Source organism: Cyprinus carpio, chromosome A9, assembly GCF_018340385.1.
Source record: "Cyprinus carpio isolate SPL01 chromosome A9, ASM1834038v1, whole genome shotgun sequence".
NCBI lineage: Eukaryota > Metazoa > Chordata > Actinopteri > Cypriniformes > Cyprinidae > Cyprinus > Cyprinus carpio.
Genome location: NC_056580.1, coordinates 26,916,517 through 26,937,682, shown reverse-complemented (window position 1 = coordinate 26,937,682; position 21,166 = coordinate 26,916,517). Strand labels below are relative to the sequence as shown.

General features: G+C 36.6%; 1 protein-coding gene across 2 annotated transcripts in view; it reads right to left on the bottom strand.

Moving 5' to 3' along the window:
• The window catches only part of LOC109055261 (cordon-bleu protein-like 1), a 52,799-nt gene extending 31,835 nt beyond the window's left edge, over positions 1–20,964 (bottom strand). For both annotated transcript variants that reach the window (XM_042764312.1, XM_042764313.1), the window contains exons 1-2: positions 20,643–20,964; positions 19,314–19,388 (exon numbers count right to left, since the gene is read on the bottom strand). In XM_042764312.1, coding sequence (XP_042620246.1) covers positions 19,314–19,388; positions 20,643–20,713 — 146 coding nt within the window. In that variant the 5' untranslated portion in view covers positions 20,714–20,964. The remainder of the gene's footprint in view (positions 1–19,313; positions 19,389–20,642) is intronic.
• Between the last annotated feature and the right edge of the window lie 202 nt (positions 20,965–21,166).

The window sequence follows — 21,166 nt, the reverse complement described above, 5'->3', positions numbered from 1 at the left end:
ACAGATTAGTGTGGTTATGATAGATGGAGAAAAGGACTAGTGTGATGATGCATGCATTGAACTTATTCGATAAGGTCCTTAAAACGGGAGTCACAAGCATAACATCAGGGTATCTTGTTTTTTCAAAGGTAAAGTCTGTAATTATCTGCCACCACGTATAGTCACTAAACCAAGCAGATTGATTAGACAATGTGATTATTTCTTTAGTTAAAAGCAGTGTTCCAACTGGAACAAAACCCGCTGTCCGTGATCACTCTATAGTCACTAAACAGAATGATTAACAATGATTAAACAGGTTCCCTGAACATATAGGTTTTGTTTTTGTTTGGTAAATTTTAAAAGTACTGTTTCAAATTAGTGAAATTTGTGTATTACTGTATAGATTTTGTTTTGTGTTGTTATTAAATGAAAATCTCTGCATTAAGTTGTAATATAGATTTTGTTTTTGTGCACTACATTTAACAAAATATGTTACCAACATTACCAATTTTTAATTAATTGTATTTTATAATTATTTATAAATTACCTATACAATTTTTTTTCTTTCTTTTTTTGGCTTAAAACTGATGTTAAAATGCTATAAGCTACTACTTTGCATAAATAAAAAAAAAGTAAAAACTGAAATTTGAATACTTTGCATAAATAAAAAAAAGTAAAAACTGAAATTTGTAATAGTTTTATGTGATGTTGGTTGATTTAAGTATCATTTAATATTGTTAAATGTAATAAATTCTTAATGATTTTAAAGAACTGTAAGTGACAATTAGATGATGGCAAATGAGATCTAAATGTAAACATAGGGGAAATAAGCATTTTCAATTAAATATCCAATAAATGTCTAACTATACATTAAAAATAAACCTCTTAATTGCTACAAGATTTCATTTCTGGTCTCTTTTTATGTTAGTTCAGCAATGTATTATGGAGAATGACATGTAAGAGTTCAGTGCAGTGAATGAACAAATAATTACTGAGATAAAAATTTAAATAGAAAAGAAAATAATAATTAAAAACCCCATGAAAGAAAGTCAATAAGAGGAGTAAATAATGACTGTATTTTCATTGATTGTTTTTTTAAAGACAAATGTATTAAACACCATGAAAGAAAGTCAATAAGAGGAGTAATTAATTACTTTTTTTTCATTTAATGCATTACTAATGTATTTATTTGTTTTTTTTAATTTTTTTTATTTTTTTTTTAGTTAATGTTGTTGTTTTTTTGTTTTTTTTGGGTTTTTTTTTTTTTTGTGTCAATTTAATTTTTATTAATTTTATTTCAGTTTTAGTTAAGTACATCAAGTTAAACTAAACAAAAATGAGAAAAGTTGCCTATGCAACTAGCTGAAATAAAAATAGGTTTTTGTATTTTATATTCTATATTATTTCAGGTTTATTTCCTCATTTGTAAGTCTCTTTGGATAAAAGCATCTGCTAAATGATATGCATTTATTAGAATTTTAACTTTGTTTTTGTCTTAGTACTGGGTGATCTGAAGATATAAAACAATGATACAACTGATGTCTAGCTAGGTTACATTTATACATTTATCAGTCCTCCAGTGACTCAGACCATGTCTCATTGTTCAAAGACAAAGAAGAGATTGAAATACTGGATTGTTCTTCATCAAAGTTTACTTTTCATCAGCAGGAGGGAACTTAAATGCAGGAAGGTTAAAAGTGCCCTACTGCCTGAAATAATCAGTTATGGAAAGTGGACAAAGGGTGAGGCCTCAAAAATTCCAATCATATGCTTTAAGAGATTACAACCTCAGTCACACAGCATATGCATGCTCAAACCTGATCCATAATCCTGAGTCTGCTGACAACAACTCCATCCTGTCTTAGTTTACAGAGCTTTCTGAAGTCACAATCATTGTTTGTCCAGTGGAAACTTTTATTCAGCATGCTCCATTGAAGCGGCGCGTTAGAAAGACAGGAAGAGCCACTGATCTTCAGATCACAGTTTACCATGATTCTGCAGTTTCCTCACACTCACAATGAGGGGGACCTGCGGGGCCCGACCACGAGAGAGATTTTATTTCTCTTTTTTTAATGGCTTTCCAGCACCCACAGACCTTGTCGGAGCGAAATGTTGATCTTGCCAGTTTTCCTTTGCCCTTATAAAAACAGTGGGAATGCTAAAAATGCTCACCGCTGACAGCTTCTCCCTGCAGATCTGCTGAAAAGGTGTGATGACCATGAATGAAAGCATTATGTGGGTTACACTTGCAAAATGTAGGCTGCTAGAAAGAAAAAACACCAGTGAAGTCTCTTTAATATCTCAATTGCTTCTCCTAAATTATATTAAATGGAGTGCAAATTTAGTTTCAGGACCCAAATTTTGCACTGGACATTAAATTTGCATTTATGCATTTGCAGATGTTTTTTTTTTTTTTTCTTTCTTGTTTTTTTTTTTCAAAGTGACTTGCATTGCACAGGGTTTCTGCGGGTTTTATGAAGGTAGATTTTAGGATGTTAAGTCCTTTTTAAGGCCAAGCTGAATTAAATTGAATGGATTACAGTATGCCAATATGGTTTACATGTAAATGTCTTGTGTTAACAATGCTTCAAAGTTTGAAAATACAACTTCCAACAGATCTCCATTGCTTTTTAATTCATTTTACCAAAAAATAAACAAAAAAAGGACTTATGGCTTAAATAGCTCTGCTCCCATCCACAAAAAAAAAAAAAAAAAAATATAAAAAAAGTTATGTTTTTTTTATTTTTTTTTTTGTTTTTTTTTTGTGTGAAATGCTGAATGATGAAATGTGAGAGGATAAGAAGTTATGTTTTCTATAAAATTTATAGAAATTAAGTGAGTTTATGATTAAAACGAGAACAAAAATCAGCCAATGGGCTCAGAAAAATAAACTTTATTCAACCGGAAAACAGGTTTTCATATGCCATTTACAGATATGTGTTCTTGTTTTAAGCATAAACTCACTTTATAGTCTCATTTTGGCAGAAAACAAGACTTCATTACTTCAGTTAGCATCTCAAGTAAATATTTCCTCATTTAAGATTAAGATGTTTGTTTTTATAACAAAATAAAAAAACAAAGTGATATTTGTTTATTTATGAATTGCATACTTTTCATTCTGATTTAATAGCTTTTCAAGGCCTTAATTTGTGGAAGGGTGAATTAAGACATTTTAAGCCCTTTTTATGACCTGCAGAAACTATGATTGCATTCAAGGTTTTAGTTTTATTAATCCATGCATTCCCTGGGACATCCAGTAAAAAAGTGGCTGGGATGTGATGCCAAGGAAGTTCGATTGGAGAGGGTTGTTTGACGGGCATATTCCCTGTGGACAGACAAAACACAGATCCAGGGCCACAGCTGGTAATATGGTATAGAGGAGAGGTCGCTCACAGTAAACACAAGCTGTTTAGAGAAGGTCTGGAAAGGCCATTACTCTCAAAGCATTGTGGGATGGGAAGACAGAGATTGGGGGAAGGAGAGGGAAGAAAATAACACAGCGACTCTTGTATGCGAATCATTTCCTCTTTGCATGCCCTGTTATTTCAAGCAAAACAAACCGTTTTCCCTTGTATACAGACTGACACCACGTCTACACCCTTTATACTAAATCGCTCATGTTATAATGAAGTCATCCACACTGGAAGGGGTGGGCGATGAACTGGTTGAACCTGGTAGAAATGTCAATTTCAATAGAATTTGGTAAGTTTGGGAGAAATTTGAGTGTATTTAAGTGTAGTATTATACCATATATATATATATATATATAATATATATATATATATATATATATATAATATATATATATATATATATAATATATATATATATATATATATATATATGCGCATGTATATTTATATTACACGTTTTGCATTAAAATAACTGCTAACCATTGCATCATAACCAGCTAACGATTTTGGTCTCTGGCGATCTAAAATAAATCATTGCAATGCAAATAATCGTGCATAGTAAGCAAATAAGTAAATAAAAAATAAAATATTAAATATAAAAACTATGAAATGTAAAATAAAAATAAAATAACTAAAATAAATAATCTTATTGAAATTAATAATGCAACTAAGCAAATGATCATGCATAGTAAGTAAATACAAAATGTAAATAATTTTAAATGAAAATATTATATAAATCATCTTATTGCAAATAATAATAATGCAACTGTCACGATCACCGGCTGGAGTGCCCACAAGCTCCTCCAGAGGGCACTCCCCTCTTGTCCTCAGCCAGCTATTTAGGACTTCATTCCCCATGATCCTTTGCTTGAAATCATTATGGCTTCATTCATCACACCTGTCTATTACTACCCAGTTTGCTCTGGCTTAATTAAGTGATGTCATCCCTTGCATTCGGTGTGTAGTCTTGCTTGTGTGTTACTGCATGTCTGAGCACTTGTATTCCTGTCTTGGACACTGTTTAGTTCCTCTGTCTAGTTGTTTGAATTTTTCAGTGGACTGGATTATTTTGACATCTGCATGTTTGGACCTTTGTCTGCCTTTGACTTCTCTTTAATAAAGCCTGGGATTGGATCTTTAGCCATGTCTCAGAGCAGTATTCATAACAGCAACCAGGCAAATAATCATGCATAGTAAGTAAACAATATATAAAAATAAATAGTATAAATTTATTTAATATAAAATTACAAATAAAAACATGATAAGATGATAAAATAGAATAGACAAAATAAAATTAAAAAAATGAGCTCATCAACATTAAACAAGAAGTGATGAAAGTCTTATAAACATTAAATGGAAGCTGAATACATTTTACATTATCTTTATTGGTTGCTATCAAAGCACAGTATTGGGTGCCCACTTGATGTCCAGTTCTGACGTAAAACCAACTGAAACCTAACTGACTTTACAGAACACTGCAAACATACAATTTCTTTAATATATGTGTGATAAACACCACCTCATACAAACTGCTCAACAACAGAATCTAAAAAACAAATGGAAACATTAAAAACTTCATCTCACTAGGAAGCCAATGAGACTTGAGCAGAAAGGAAAGGTAATGGTGTTTACCAGAAGCGTACCACATTTACAGCCCACATTGAAGCAGCTCTCCCATGATGAGTGCAAGGGGGATACGTGCTACACTGGAGAAGTAATGTTCAAGATGGGACTCAGGACGCAATGTGTGATCCCTACGCGACCCACAAACGACCCCATCCTCTACAGGTCAATGCACTGCCTGACGAACTCTCACTCTAACATTTCACCCACGCATCTCTCCGGGTTCACACATGTCCTGACCTCGACATTCCCACCACAGAACCGAGATACAGAACAGTCAAGGCCTACCGAACATCTCCGGTCAAAACATCTGCCAAGCATTTAGATAAGCAACGCAGAGGGGAAATGGTTCCGATCACAGGCTCGCAAGAATATGTTGTACCATTTATGAGATAAGTAGACTGGAATTAAATGCTGTGCTTACTTAGAGGCCATGAAATTCAGATCCACTAACGTTGTTGTCTGCTGAGATATGCAGGAATACACTGGGTATAAAAAGGTTGTGAGAGCCCTTATTAGAAAAGATCCAACATTTACAGTTCATAAAAGTTAAAAGAGGGAAGTATTTCCCCTGGAGTCATAATTAAAACTATTACACTGAATCTTTTCTTCTGAGACAAAGGGACATTATCTGCAGAGACACACTTGCCAGATATACAGCAGCCAGTGTTTTCCCTCTTAGCCAATCACACGCACAGCAGCATCCAAAAGTCACCAGGCGGCCAAATTCTAGACTTCACAACACTGATCATCATCACTGCTTGGGTTTGCAGGTTTTGTCTGCATTATCACTGGGTGCTTTATGAATTACACAAATTATATGACAATATTTGGCATAGGTACATATCAAATATGGTACAAAAAAAATCTAATAAAATGAAATAAATGTATAACATTGAAGTAAAAAATATGTATTTATTTATTAAAATAATTAATAGTAATGCAAATAATAATGCAACTAAACAAATCACTAATAGTATGTAAATTTATATTAATATATAGTATTGCACAAATTATGAAACAAAATTGGGCATATGTACATATAATACACAGTATATTAATGAAATAAAATATTACATAACAAAAATAAAAATATAGAATTAAAATCTTATACGACATTAAAGTAAAAAAATTAATTAATTGTAATGCAAATAATAATGCAACTAAGCAAATAATTATGAAAAGTGTTAATTTGTATTAATATGATACATATAAAATACAGTACTTTCATAAGCTAAAATAAATATAAAACAACAACAAAAATATAAAAGTAAAAAAAAGCAAAAAGTTTTATAAAAAAATAAATAATCATTCAAATAATGCAACTAACAGTAAATTTTAATTATTATGTAGCATTACATAAATTATGGAACAATGTTTGGAATAGGTAAATATAAAACACAGTACATTAATAGTATGAAATAAAAAGTATAACAAAAACAATATAAAATACACATAAAAGTAAAATATTTAGAATTTTTAAGTGAAAATATTTATTTATAAAAATAACTAACCGTAACACATAACACAACTGTAATCATGAATAGTATGTTAATAATTAAATTTGGAAAAAAAAAAAAAAAACTAAAAAAGGATTAAAAGCCACAATTTTGATTTCGTGAGCTCTAGGTTATGCGTATTTGGCATGCTGTCCAGGGAGAGAGCTCCGAGCCCGGCAAGACTCCCGAGCCCAGGACTCTCAAGTGCTCCCCAAAATGCAATTAGAACAGGACAGCAGCCAGATACACACATTTAGGACCCTCCAAAAAGCCAGGCTTAATGTTAGAGGGGTACTGGATGTCCTTCGGTATACAATTGTTGCGGCAGTATCTAGGAAGAGAATTTGACTTAACGTGGAAGAGTCTACTTGAAATAGAGGGAAAATGGCTCCTGCTGGAGACGCGACTATTGCAGCAGTAGAGAAGATAGAAAAGGCTCCTGAGGGAGCGGCTACTGCTGCGGCAGTAGGGAAAGACAGAAAAGGCTCCTGCGGGAGCGGCTACTGAGGCGGCAGTAGGGAAAGACAGAAAAGGCTCCTGCGGGAGCGGCTACTGCGGCGGCAGTAGGGAAAGACAGAAAAGGCCCCTGTGGGAGCGTACACTGCTGCGGCAGTGGAGAAATACAGAAAAGGCTCCTGTGGGAGCAGACACTGCCGCGGGGGTGGGGAAATACAGAAAGTCTCCTGTGGGAGCAGACACTGCCGCGGGGGTGGGGAAATACAGAAAAAAAAAAAGCTCCTGCGGGAGCGGGGACAATTGTTGTGGCAGTATCTAGGAAGACAATTTGATTTCTGCTGGGGCAGTGGGGAGCTGCTGGGCCAGTGGGGAAATACAGAAAAGGCTCCTGCGGGAACGGACAATGCTGCGGCAGTGGAGAAATACAGAAAAGGCTCCTGTGGGAGTTGTCACTGCTGCGGCAGTGGAGAAATACAGAAAAGGCTCCTGCGGGAGCGGCTACTGCTGCAGCAGTAGGGAAATACAAAAAAAAAGGCTCCTGCAACAGCGGGGGCTGCTGGGGCAGTGGGGAGCTGCTGGGCCAGTGGAGAAATACAGAAAAGGCTCCTGTGGGAGCGGACACTGCTGCGGCAGTAGTTGAAATACAGAAAGGGCTCCTGTGGGAGCGGCTACTGCTGCGGAAGTACGGAAACACAGAAAGGACTTCTGCGGGACCAGACTGTTGTGCCAGTCGGGAAATACAGAAAAGGGGTTCCTGTGGGAGCAGACTGCTGCGGCAGTAGAGAAATAGAGAAAAAGGCTCCTGCGGGAGCAGACAGACACTGCTGCTGCAGTGGGGAAATACAGAAAAAGGCTCCTGCTGGAGCAGACACTGTTGCGGCAGTGAGGAAATACAGAAAAAAAGGCTCCTGCGGGAGCGGGCACTGCTACGGCCATGGAGAAATACAGATAGAGGTTCTTGCAGGAGCAGACACTGCTACGGCCATGGAGAAATTCAGATAGAGGCTCCTGCGGGAGCGGACACTGCTGCGGCAGTAGAGAAATACAGGTAGAGGCTGCTGCGGGAGCAGGCACTGCTGTGGCAGTGTGGGAATTAGATAAGGCTCCTGTGGGAGCGGGATGCTGCTGGGACTGCTGGAGTGAGGATGGGCTGTTATAGATGGATTAGGGAATGTTTAAAGGGGGTTGGCTATGGTGGGTCAGGAGTTAGAGTGAACAGGGATGGACTGGCGTTAAAGGGGTTGGCTGATGAGGGTTCGGTGAGCTTCTTTGATATGGAATCTGTCTGACCGCCCGTAGGTCTTGGAGCTCTCTGCCTTCTGACAAAATCTGTGTCCTGATGTTGCTGGCTACGGGGGGTGGTTCCAAGGTGAGAGTGTTCGGAGGGATGGGTAGGGGTGTGGCGGAAGATAGAGAAGGAAGGGGGAGCATGAGAGGAAGAGGAAAGATAGCTGCCGGAACCGCTTGCGGAGGCGTGCTCACGCTTGGGACGGCTCCAGGAGTGGAAGAAAGAGGGGGAAAGAGAGGGGGAATGGTGGGCATCAGGGCCTGCGCCATTAGCGGAGGCAGCCTCACACTGGGATTAGACTGTGGGGCTGCAGGCCATGAATAGGGGAGGGGGTTGTAAGAAAAGGGGTGTGGATGGTTCTGCGCCACTATCGGAGGCATGCTCACGCTAGCATCTGCTACAGGAGCTGGAGGCCACTGAAAAGGAAAGAAGAAGGGGTAAGAAGAAGCAGGAGGAAAGTCTGAGATGTGAGGGCCTGTGTTGCAAGTGGAAGCAGCTTCGCGCTTGCTTCACATGCTGTAGGAGGAAGCCTAAGGCCACTGAAAGGAAAAAAGGGGGTTAGAAGTAACAGGTTGGAAATTTGCGGGCCTTTGTTGATAGTAGAAGCAACTTCATGCTTGCTTCGGCTGCTTTAGCTGTAGGCCGTGAGAAAGTGGAAGGGCTAGTGACATTTAACGGGACAAGCTAAAAAAATGCCTGGGTAGCCTATGGTGTTGCAGACTTAGCAATTTGTTGCTAGATTTGACAATTCCTCAAGCCTTATCCACATTAATACATTTCCATTGAAAATGCATCTTTTCCTTTTAGTTTGGGCTTGCAGCCTTTTTTAGACGCTGTCCAGAGCGGATACATTTGAAAATGCTGTTTTCACGTTGTAGTATGGAGTTTTGTAGTATGGTATTGTAGTATTGTAGTATGGCTTTTGAAAAGGATGAAGCATGTTTAGTCTTGTAACGCAATGTACCAATAGACATGCTTATACCAATAATGTTAATTTTGCAGTTGTGCTATTCACTTTCACTTTTGCTAAAGTTAATTACTTTGCACGCTCTTCATATAACAGCCCACAAAACAGAAAATTTACTCACGATTGCTTTCCTGTGGCAAAACACAAGCGCTGCTAGCGGAGACAGCCTCAAACTGCGCTGCGGCCGTGTGAGGCTTGCTGAAGTGAGATCTGGAGCACGGCCCAGGCTCGTTGAAGGCCTGTTGCTGCTGCGACCTAGCACTCGAGGAGAGCCGGGTCTTGTGCGAGGCAATGGTGGTGTCAAGCGAGGCGAACTCGGGGCTTTGCACGGTCTATTGGCCACAGCGTGTGGCTGGTCGAGGAGAGCAGCAGACGCGATGAAGCCTGGTGCTCGGCGGCAGTGACTGGCGGGGTAGGAGTGATCATGGGGCAGGCAAATTGCAGCAGATCTGAAAAAATCCCCGGTATAGTTCTCATCGTTGGAAGAGGGAAATTGGGTCTGTGATAAGATGGCAAACGGAGCGAACCGAATGCTGAAAGTTGAGAGATAACGAAGGTAGGACGTACTTTATTATTTATAGGCGTTTTCTCATGAGCTGATTGGATAAATGGTGTAATCACTAATCATGAACTGGCCGTGTTAATTATCCATGCGTGCTCCTCCCGAAATTTGTTTATAAAACATCACATAGCTACATTTCATTGGATAGTTGCTGGGTGACTTCAGAATGAAATAAGAAAATCGCAAGACTGTACAAAAAAATATAAATCAATGAGTAGAAAGCAATCTTCTAATGAAATCTGATACGAGTACCTGACACTGAAAATAAAACTCAGAGATTTTTAAAACAAGATAGATACACTTGATAGAAGCCATTACAAGCTGGCGAGCTCAACCTCATGAAATCCAGTCCCTGAAAGACTCTCTAAGCAATGTGGCAGATTTTTATACCTCTCATGTTAACATTGAAAAATTACTAAACTAATGAATCATTCTCAAAATTTTATGTGCTGAAAAACAATATGCCTTATCATATATATATATATATATATATATATATATATATATATATATATATATATATATATATATATATATATATATATATTTATATTTATATTTATATATATATTAGGGCTGTCAAATGATTAATCACGATTAATCACATCCAAAATAAAAAGTTTTGTTTACATAATATATGTGTGTAATACTGTGTATATTTATTAGTGTATATATAAAATACACACACATGCATGTATATATATTTAAGAAGAATATGTTATGTTTATATATTAAATATATTTATATATAATATAAAATATAAGATCAAATATAAATATATAAATGTATATACATGTAAATATTTTCTAAATATATAATTTATGTGTGTGTATTTATATATACATAATAAATATACCCTGTACACATACATATATTATGTAAACAAAACTTTTATTTTGGATGTGATTAATCGTGATTAATCATTTGACAGCCCTAATATATATATATATATATATTGTTTGTAGTGTTGGTGTATGTTTATATTTGTTTATCACATTTTCTGAAGACAATGCAAGTGTTGGTGTTTTGGGTACTCACCACCATGATGCAAGGTTGTTGCTAGGGTGTTGCTACACTATAATAGGAACAACATTCATCTGTTCAACAAGTCACATGATTTGATGTCATTCGTGACTGTAGCATAAACAGTGCTGCATTAATTACTGAAAGTTTAATACTTAGAGTTTGTTATTATGTCAAACTACTAAGACTAAATATGAATAAAAGTAATTTGCCTTAGAAAGCACAAATGCTTAAAGCCACCTATTAAAGTCTTGTATCTGACTTATCTGTTTTCCAAATAATAATAATAATAATAATAATAATAATAATAATAATAATAATAATAATAATAATGAACTGCCAAATTGGGTCATATCAGATTGTAAGATTATTCTTTTATTTATTTATTTATTTTTATTATGGATATATGTATATAAAGAGTAATAAATAAAACAATAATAAATTAAAAATGTATTAAAAATAAGAAAATAATGCAAAATTAGGCAAAATAATAATAATAATTATTATTATTATTACTATTATAAACAACAGCCACATTCTGCCTCAAAATAATTAAAAAATATTAAATTAAATATCTACTTAAAATAATTTATATTAATTGCTTATTAATTCTTCATTAAAAATAATTTACAATAGCAATAATAAATATAAAATACGAATAATTAAATAATAATAGAATAATATACAATTAGCAGAACCACGTTGCTGAAAAACATTTTTAAGCTCTGACTGATGCAGTTAAATGAATTTACACTCAGAGTAAAGAAACCAACTTTACAGTGGAAAAGTCTGCAATGGAGCATTTCTTCAAGAAGACTGTGAGCTCTTTCAGTTCCCACAGCAGGTTCAGCATGTTTTTATGATGTGATGAGACAACCTCAAACCGTAGACAAAGTTCTGTTGTGAGTTTTTTTGGCCAGGTCATTAAAAAGAGTCGGTTCATAAGACTAATGCATTTATGAATCGAACTACACCGGCTAAAACAACACAATGATTCAGCTAAAATTGAGCGCAGGAAACACTGTCAGAGAATGCAGACATTCAAGAACTTTTAATAACACCAAATATCATGCAAATCCCAAGTGTCCAATTTCTACTTCATGCCAGTGTCTCTCCTCAAGAGTCCAGCCTTTGTAAATGCAAGCAAGCACATGTGCATACTAGCAAACTCAATCACCTTACAGTTGCACCAACAAATGTGTCATACTTGAGGAACTTGACGTGCATCATCTTCTGGACTGCAACTTTCAACAGGACAGCATATCTGACGGAAGTAGTTTAACAAAACACTCCTACCCCTGGTTAACAGGACACACACCAAACTAATCAATTTGGAGCATATTCCTTTTTGCTGCATTCAAAGCAGTTTACGGTCACTGCCTGCAGGCCTGACAGCACAACAAAGAGCCTCCATTCTCCTGTGTTCTCTGGAGTGCTGCCACATGCTCTTTCAGTGCTCTGAGAAACACAACACAGAGAAATAAAGCCCTTGTATTCCTAAGACAGGAAAGGCAGTGCGAAATCATGAGTTCTCATGTTCCACAGAGAGAGAAACACTGCACTAAGTCCTCATAGAAGTGTTGAGGAGGCCGGAGTGTTAAACACAGCTGTTGAGAGAGAGAGAGAGAGTGTGTATGTGTGGAATGTGGAGGAGTCAAGACGTATGGTATGTATAGAAGATCTATGGCATTTACAGAGACTGGCCCTGTTCCAAATCATTGAGAGCTGTCTACATAGGCAGCATTTTAAGACCATGCACCCAGCATAAGCCTTCTTGCATACAGTGCCTCATTTTGGCCAAAGTCTAAAGCAGCTCAAGCATCCTTCTCAGAGAAGACACTGCTAGAATGACAATGATTAATTTAACATAATAAAAACAGCAATAAAAAACTCAATTAAAAAATTGCATGTACAAAATATATTCCCATTCAAAAGTTTGGGGCAGGTATTTGAAAGAAGTACTGTATTTCATGCTCACCAAGGCTACATTTATTTGATCAAAAAAGTAAAGCAAAAACAGTAATATTATGAAATATTATTACAATTTTATTACAATTTTTCTATTTGAATATATTATAAAATGTAATTTATTTGTGTGATGCAAAGCTGAATTTTCAGCATCATTATTGTCACATGATCCTTCAGAAATCATTCTAATATGCTGAGTTGCTGCTCAAGAAACTTATGAACAAATTTAGGCTGCCTACTGTATGTAGAGTGTTCCAAATCATCAATCTTGAGGTTTCATTTCAGTTAGGGCACTGCCTAAGTAGACCCACTAGGTTTTAGAACAGAGCCATTGTTTATTCTGCTGGGCCTGTCACCACAAGAGAGTCTCATTGAAAGGATACCCTATTACTCAAGTGAGCAAAGGAAGCAAGAATTTAATGACGCTAGTCTGCCCATTATCAAGCATGTTATAGCTACAACTCACGTACACTGTATTTGAAGAGACACACAAAAATTCAAATGTCAACATCTGATTGTTAACATCAACATGAATGGCATTTTCTATTCTCAAATGCATGCTTCCACATATTCAAACACAATCTCTTCTTATGTCATACATGTTTAGAGAAACATTAAGGCGAAACATTAAGGCGAACTTTCATTATCAGACATATAAAATGAGAATGAGCACCATCCTTGGGCTTGTACTGTACTGTACGTAGTATTTTTTTCTTCTAGTGTAATTTGAAATGTAAAGAGCCATTATTAGCTTCAAATTGCCTCAAGCTGTAGATGTCTACACTTTCCAGACTAACCATTGTTCTGTCTGCGTCTTAGTAGGGAGTTGTCTCTTAAAACCACCCTAAACCTTACATGGTAACCTGTACATGCCGCGTTATTAACCATTCTGTTGATTCGATTGAGAAAACACCCATCCTGACTCTTTTCATTACCTGCAAAGCGTTCACTAGACATTGACAACTGCAAGATTTCCTGCACTAATCAGACAACTAAAAAAGAAAAATCCAAGACAAATGTCCAGCGCTTACTATACAGTAGACACAGCCTAAAGTGGGTTTTGCCAGGTTTTTTCTAGGCGGTTTGTAGAATGTTATGATGTCCTGAATGGTTGCTAAGTAGTTGCTAGGGTGTTCTGAGTAGTTGCCAGTGCTGGGTAGGTTTCTTACTGATTCCAAATTTCATGACAAAAATAGTAACGTAATCCATTACATTACACATTTTAAGTAATATAATCAGACTACTGTTATGATTGCTTTTATATTACACATTAATTTAAATAGGATAAACTTGTACCATATTGTTATAAAAATAAAAAGAGAAAGAAAATGTATTCCATTAACTATTAACAACATAAAGTGCATTAAACATTTCAATACTTCAAGGTTTCCTAAATCATGAACTGCAGGGGGTTCGCGAGTTTAATGAAAAGCTAATAATTAAAATCATTACAATTAAAATAAATCTTTTAAAAATAACAACAATCAAACTAAAACGCTTATTAAAAAGATGAAATATTTAATTTGTTTATCTGCATGTCATGTGACCATTAACCTGCATCAGAGAACCATGAACATGCAAATGTGTTACTTAACTATTGACTTATACCTTAAATTTATTTAATACATTTAAATAATAACATTTAAATAAAATGTAAAAAAATTAAAATAAATGTATTATTGTTATTATTATTATTAAAATCTCATTGAGTGATAATTCAAATAAAAATGAATGTGATCGTCAGTAGTCAATGCAATGTTGAAATGTTGAGAAAACACTTTTTAACAAGTATTTTAAATTAAATGCAATTTAATCTAATTACAATAACTTAATTTTTTGGAAACAGATTACATTATCCAGATTACATGTAATTACTACCCATGCAAGTTACTACCCAGCACTGGTAGTTGCTAGGCAGTTGCTAGGGTGTTCTGGCTTGTTAAAATAAGCCAGACCTTGACAAGAAAGTGTAACCGGAGGGATTTTTTAAGCTGTTGCTAGGAGGTTCGTAGAGTGTTCTGAGTGGTTTCCAGAATGCCTTTGTCAAGCCAGCATAATAACATCACTGTTCTAGTACTGTAGTACTTTCGACACCGGATTGGATAGAACAGCTGTGCGAACGGAGTGTGTGTGTGTGCGCGCTAGTATTCGAGTGTATGAAGAAGGAAAGAGAAAGTATGGAAACATCTGCAGCAACACTTAAGTGCTTCCATACCCCGTCCCTGAGGTGACACTTTGTTGTCAAGGCCTGGTCCTTGCTGCGCTGAGGTAGAAGTGCTGATCGTTTGAGAACGACCGAAGATCATACAAGATGACATCATAAGCGAGTAAACATTCCGACAGTTTTTCACACCGCCGTAGCCATCCTTCCAACTCGGAATTCCAAGAACAGATGTCAAGAGTGAAAGGTGCCAAACTGCAGCAGCATACAAGAGTCCTGCCAACACCTGTGAAGTTCCGCATCTTGCTTTCATATTTGCAAAGATCAAGCTTAAATTCCCCTCATTTGTCAGTCTCTTCTTTAGCCATTCAGAGCTTCCAGAATATGAACACATCGCTAAATGGGCAGCTGTGAACACATCGCTAAAGGGGCAGCTGTGGCCTAATGGTTAGAGATTTGGACTTGTAACCAGAAGGTCGCAGGTTCGAGTCTCGGTGCTGGCAGGAGTTGTAGGTGGGAGGGAGTGAATGAACAGCGCTCTCTTCCACCCTCAATACCCATGGCTGAAGTGCCCTTGAGCAAGGCACTGAACCCCCAGTTGTTACCCGGGCGCTGGATCTATAGCTGCCCACTGCTCCGGGTGTGTGTTCACTTCTCACTGCTGTGTGTGTGCACTTGGATGGGTTAAATGCAGAGCACCAATTTCGAGTATGGGTCACCATACTTGACAAATGTCACGACTTTCACTTTCACAAATTGGTTAAATTGGGGGCACATATTTGGAGTATGTGTAGCTTATTTTTACTGTTGTTTCTTCTGTGGTTTTCTGCAAAACCGACTGTCAAATGTGTTGTATGGAGAGAGTGCAACATTTGTATTGGTACATGGAAGCATCAATAAATTAGCCACAACATTTAAAAAACAAATATTCAAAAGGATGTGTATTCATTTGTGAATGATATCAGGGTTTCTGCAAGACCTGTTTAAGACCTTTTTAACAATTAAAGGGACACAACATGTCAATATGTTCTCTAAATGTAAATGTCTAAGCACAACACAATGGTTTGTATTAGCAGCACAACTTCCAAACGACCCCCATTACTTTTGAATTAATTTTATATATATATAAAAAGAATAGAATATGGGAATAGCTTTCATTGTATCTTTTAATCACACTGCACAAAAGTAATGTTCCTTCTAAGTATTTTTGTATTGTTTTTCAGTGAAAATGTCTAAAAATACATTAAATTAAAAATCAAGATGCAAAAATGACATCTGATGAGAAGTCTTGGTTTCTGGGAATTGTATCAAAATGTAGTGAATTTAAGATTTGAATAATATCAAACATCTGCCAATGAGGGAAATCGAGCTAATTCAAACAGAAAACAAGTTTTCATACCCCTTTGACAGATATTTGTTCTTGTTTTAAGCATAAACTCACTTAATTTCTCAAAAAACGACACTTCATATCTTCAATTTAAATCTCAAGTAAATGAATCTTGATTTAAGGATGTTCAGATATTTGTACTTGAAAACAAGAAAAAAATACTGACAAAAATATTCATTTTCTGCAGTGCATGTAACATTTAATTCCATGACTTTATGAATTTAAGACTTTTTGCTCTGATTTAAGACCTTAATTTGTGGAAAAAGAAATTTAAGGACCTTTTTGAGACCTGCAGAAACCCTGGATATGTATTGCTGAGATTTGGTTGGACTAGGTATCAACGCAGATTTCCAAGTTCAATTTGATCCTGATCCAAGATTCTTGATTCAATTTGGTTCAGATCTGATTCAACTTTGAGTAAGATTTAATTTCATTCAACTCTGATTTATTTGGGTATATGGTAACTATAATTATTTTTTTTGCTTATATGTTCTGTTATATAGAAATTATCTCACTGCTTAGGCAGTGTTTAATTACATCTATTCACTTAGCAGACGCTTTTATTTAATTTTTTTTTTTTTTTTTTTTTTGATGTTTTTAAATAAAGCTATTCGCAAATGAGGAAAATCACAAGCAATTCATCACAGGAACCAACAATATTCATAGTACACAATGCCAGGTTTAAAATACAAACAAAACTAGAGCAGTTTAACACAAAATTAGATCAGTTTCACACCGATTCAAATTGGTAACTCATCTTTTTTGAATTGCTTATTTAAAAAAAAAAAATCATATGTTTGAGAATCGGACTACAATGGTTGTGTTTTGTTTTATCTTTCAACTGAAGATTGCCATTAAGCATAAAAATCTATATTTTTACCCAGACCTACTGTACACGCTCTAAGATAACTGCAGGGCAATGGGGTGAAAACAACTTGTGCATGGACCAAATAACCAAACCAAATGTGAAAACAGTCAAAATGAGTTGCGCAACTTGGTGAAAGGCTGAAAATTTTGGATTTACAAACAGAGTTGCACCACAGACATACATCAAGATGGTTGATGGCCTGATGCCCCACGGTGCCAAAGAAACCAAAATCCTGCTCCCGAATTACACAACAAGGTCTGTGTGGTTAAGAGTCACGCTGTTTAACACAACAAAACTTTCTCTTCATAAAGCCCACGGGCAACACTAATCAAATATTTCTGGGTGGAAAATCAGAGCATTTGTATGAGGCTCAAAAGGCTCTCATAACAAACCTTCAAAATATCAGACTCGCCTCTAATTAAAATCCCAATAATGCAGGGATGTGCTCATAGACAACGTGGGAGACATAATGTGTGTGTGTGTGTGAGAGAGAGAGAGTGAGAGAGAATAACGCAGAAAAAGAGAGTTATGAGAACATGATGGAAAAAAATCTCTCCAGCCATTGGAACGCTCTCAGCTGACATCACCCTCTGTTAGCTAAATCTGAACCCATGGAGCACAAATTTCCGAAGTCTTAAAGTCCAAAGTGTATTTATAAAGGGAATATTTGATGCTAATGCATATGGATTCAACGTCCAGATTTCCTCGCTCATGATATAGACAGCTAATCAGCCTCATGTGGTTTTCAAAGACCAGGTCCTAAATCTGGTTTGTCTATTTTAAACTTCCTACTCTTCTGATTCTGAGTCCTGCCCCACAGCCATGGATTATTACACCAGATAAGTACAATTGCCTCTGAGGTCAAATTAACAAGCTTCACATCATCATTTTTCTGTAATATCCAGTCATAGCTAAGAGGGAAATGAAAACCATAGACCCTGTGCTTCGCTATATGACTCTTGTCCAGTCCAGTTACAAATGCAATGCAATTTCATCCTCATTTCCCCAGCAAAGAAATTAAGCAGAAGAATTGTGCAAGAGTCTCCCCTCCCTAAAGTTCATTTCCCATGACCTCCACATGTGTCCAAGAGCGTTTCTCAGCTCTGCTCTGCAGGCAGGAAATGCACCGATGTCAAAGGTCGAGGCAATGCCTATGACAACAGAGACTTTAATTACAGTCAGCCTGTCTTGTAAACAAACATACAACTAGAGACACATTTAGATACACAACCTCTAAATCTTCACTCATAAACAACCCAGTCGGCAGTAACAGATCACACAAATGCTGTCCATGCCCTATGCATTACATTCATTCATTTATGGTCAGTAAAATTGTTTATTCCAGACCTCACATGATTTTTCTTCACATAGAGCTGGAATGTGCATTCAACTGCTTGCAGGTTAAAGAAAACTGGAAAAACTGGCAGGAAAAAAAAATGCCAAACATTAGCTAACTTTTCTCCTCATTCCACATAATCTTTAAAAATTAAAGAACAAACACACGTGCATAATGTATTACAATCTTTCAATTCACTTTCCTATCAGACTCAAATATCTACACCTTACTGTATAACTGGGAAATTTCTACAAAACATTTTTAAAGTTCTTCCAATGTCCTAACTTTCTATGTGTCAGCCTTCTGCAAAATCCCTTTACTAACAAAAGCCAGTTCCTTAATGACATCAACCTCCAGGAAGTGACATCATTCGTTTTGATGGTTAAACAACAGCACAAATGTCAGTACATATTAGAAATCGCCACAGAATCGTCACTTTTAAAGCATCCCAACCTATTTCATCAAATTAAAAATCTGTATGATAACATCAAAACTTTAAAAGATGTTCAAAAATGATATGACAATGACAATTAACAATGACAAACTCATGCAACTGAACTCTCAAAGTGTCCCTCAGCTCTGTATTTCCATCCTCTTGACTGCATGCCGTTGTAAAAATTGCAAAAAAAAGAGTTATAAAATGGACATTTTAAAGAAATACTTCCTTAATTTACAACACAAGCAAATTCATGTCATGTTCAACAAATTAAAAAACACAAATGACCCAACTAAAGAGATCAAACCAAGAGCTAATGAGTAAATCTTTCAGTGCTTACGGTGTACCTTCGGTCAGGCGGTCGGCTGTGCGCATCTCCATCCATCCCTGCTGCAACCTGCACGGCTCTGAAATCCCTGGCACTGTAGGACAGAAAGCAAACACTACTGACTCATGACACAGCCTTAAGGGAGTGCTGACAGATGGAGAGGTTAAACTAGATGAGTCAGTTCTGCAGAAGGAGGTGCATCCCTTCCCATCTTACATGCCACTGTGTCAATAATGAGCATGGTTGGCTTGTTGAAAAAACAAACATCTTGGTCTCAAACCAGTCTGGTTTAAAAACCTGGCGTGCTGGTCTCCCAGCTGGTTTTAGAAGGGCTTTGGCCACCTTTCATCTGGTCCAGCTTAAAGACCAGCTTAAAAGACCAGTATACCAGTCTTTTAAGTTCTTTCAGCAGGGTGTGTAGAGGTATTTTCCCAAGGAGGGAGGATATTTACTGTCAGTCAACATTTTATTTAGTCACAGCTACAGATATGAAGCTATTTTAGTTATTTATTTTTGGAGCATGCAGTCCTAGCTCAACTGGTGCCTTAGATGAAACAACTTGTGATCAATGACAGCAAAAAACTATTTTATCAAGTTAGTCTAATAATATGGTTTTTGCGCAAACACGATAAAACCAGTGTTCGAATCCCGCATCAACATATAATTTTTATTTTATAAGCCACACAAACTTGCTAAATGAACTTCATAGCCAGTGATCACCCTTAAGTCGTGTCACATGGAACATGACAACTTTGGCATTTTGATAACTTGTATTCAACACGAAAATAAATAAATAAATAAATGAATCGTACCAGTTTAAATAGCATGACGCTTAATCAGACGCAAACTTTTCATGACTGACTGTCAAGAAGAAGTGAAAATCATCACTTGAAGCCCAAATAGCTTGACATTTTTTTTATTTATACTATTCCTTTATTCAGCAAACCATGTCTAACATGACTAAAAAAAAAAAAAAAAAAAACCTAAGAAAAAACAATTAATTAGCCGGTATAACTTGCGTTCAAGGAAACTCAAGTTCGAATCCCATTTTCCAACAGTTTAGAAAAAAAAAGTTTAAATAAAAATGACGCTTGGGAAATTGATTGTTGAGAAAAATGTTTGTGAAAAAATTGATTTTTAAAAAATTTGTTTTACGTTTTGCGTTCCAGGCGACTCAAGTTCGAACCCGACTCGACATACATTTTTATAAACCAAGCAAAACAGCATATAAACTTGACAGTAAGTGATCACTGGGAAGACAATGTTAGGTTTCATCAATAAATCCTTTTTTTGTTTTTCGGATAAATGAGTCATAATAGTTTGAATGAGCATGACGTCTCAAAGTTACCTTGATCGCCCTTGAACTTTGGCGCGGCTGTCAGCTGTCATCAGTCTCGTTACCGATACGTCAAACAGCATCACCAACAACAGCTTCAGCAGCGCCTCTCCAGACTCAAAGCACTGCTTATAGGTCCCCGCATCACTTCTGTCCCGTTACCCCCTTAAAATTCTGCAACTCCCACCATATTTTCCAGAGTCCTGCCCCTGTCAACAGACGCTCCTCTGTTTCTATTCAACCGAGAGGAGACGGCAGCCGCACATATTCAAGTCATGACACGATGAGTTACAGTCACTGCCAGCCCTCCCATCCTCAGCCTGGATTCATCCACGGTTCACACTCCGGTTTGACGGTGGAATGCGAATTTGCATGTCGCCCCCGACTAGAAAAGTCTCAACAAAGCAGTGAATGTGCTAAAATCCCACGTAATACCATGCGAGACAGTACATTTGACTGGGAAAATCCATATTAAAAACTTCTCAGACGCAGCATAATGTAAATACGGTTCGGATGTGTTAAGAAAATGTGGATAG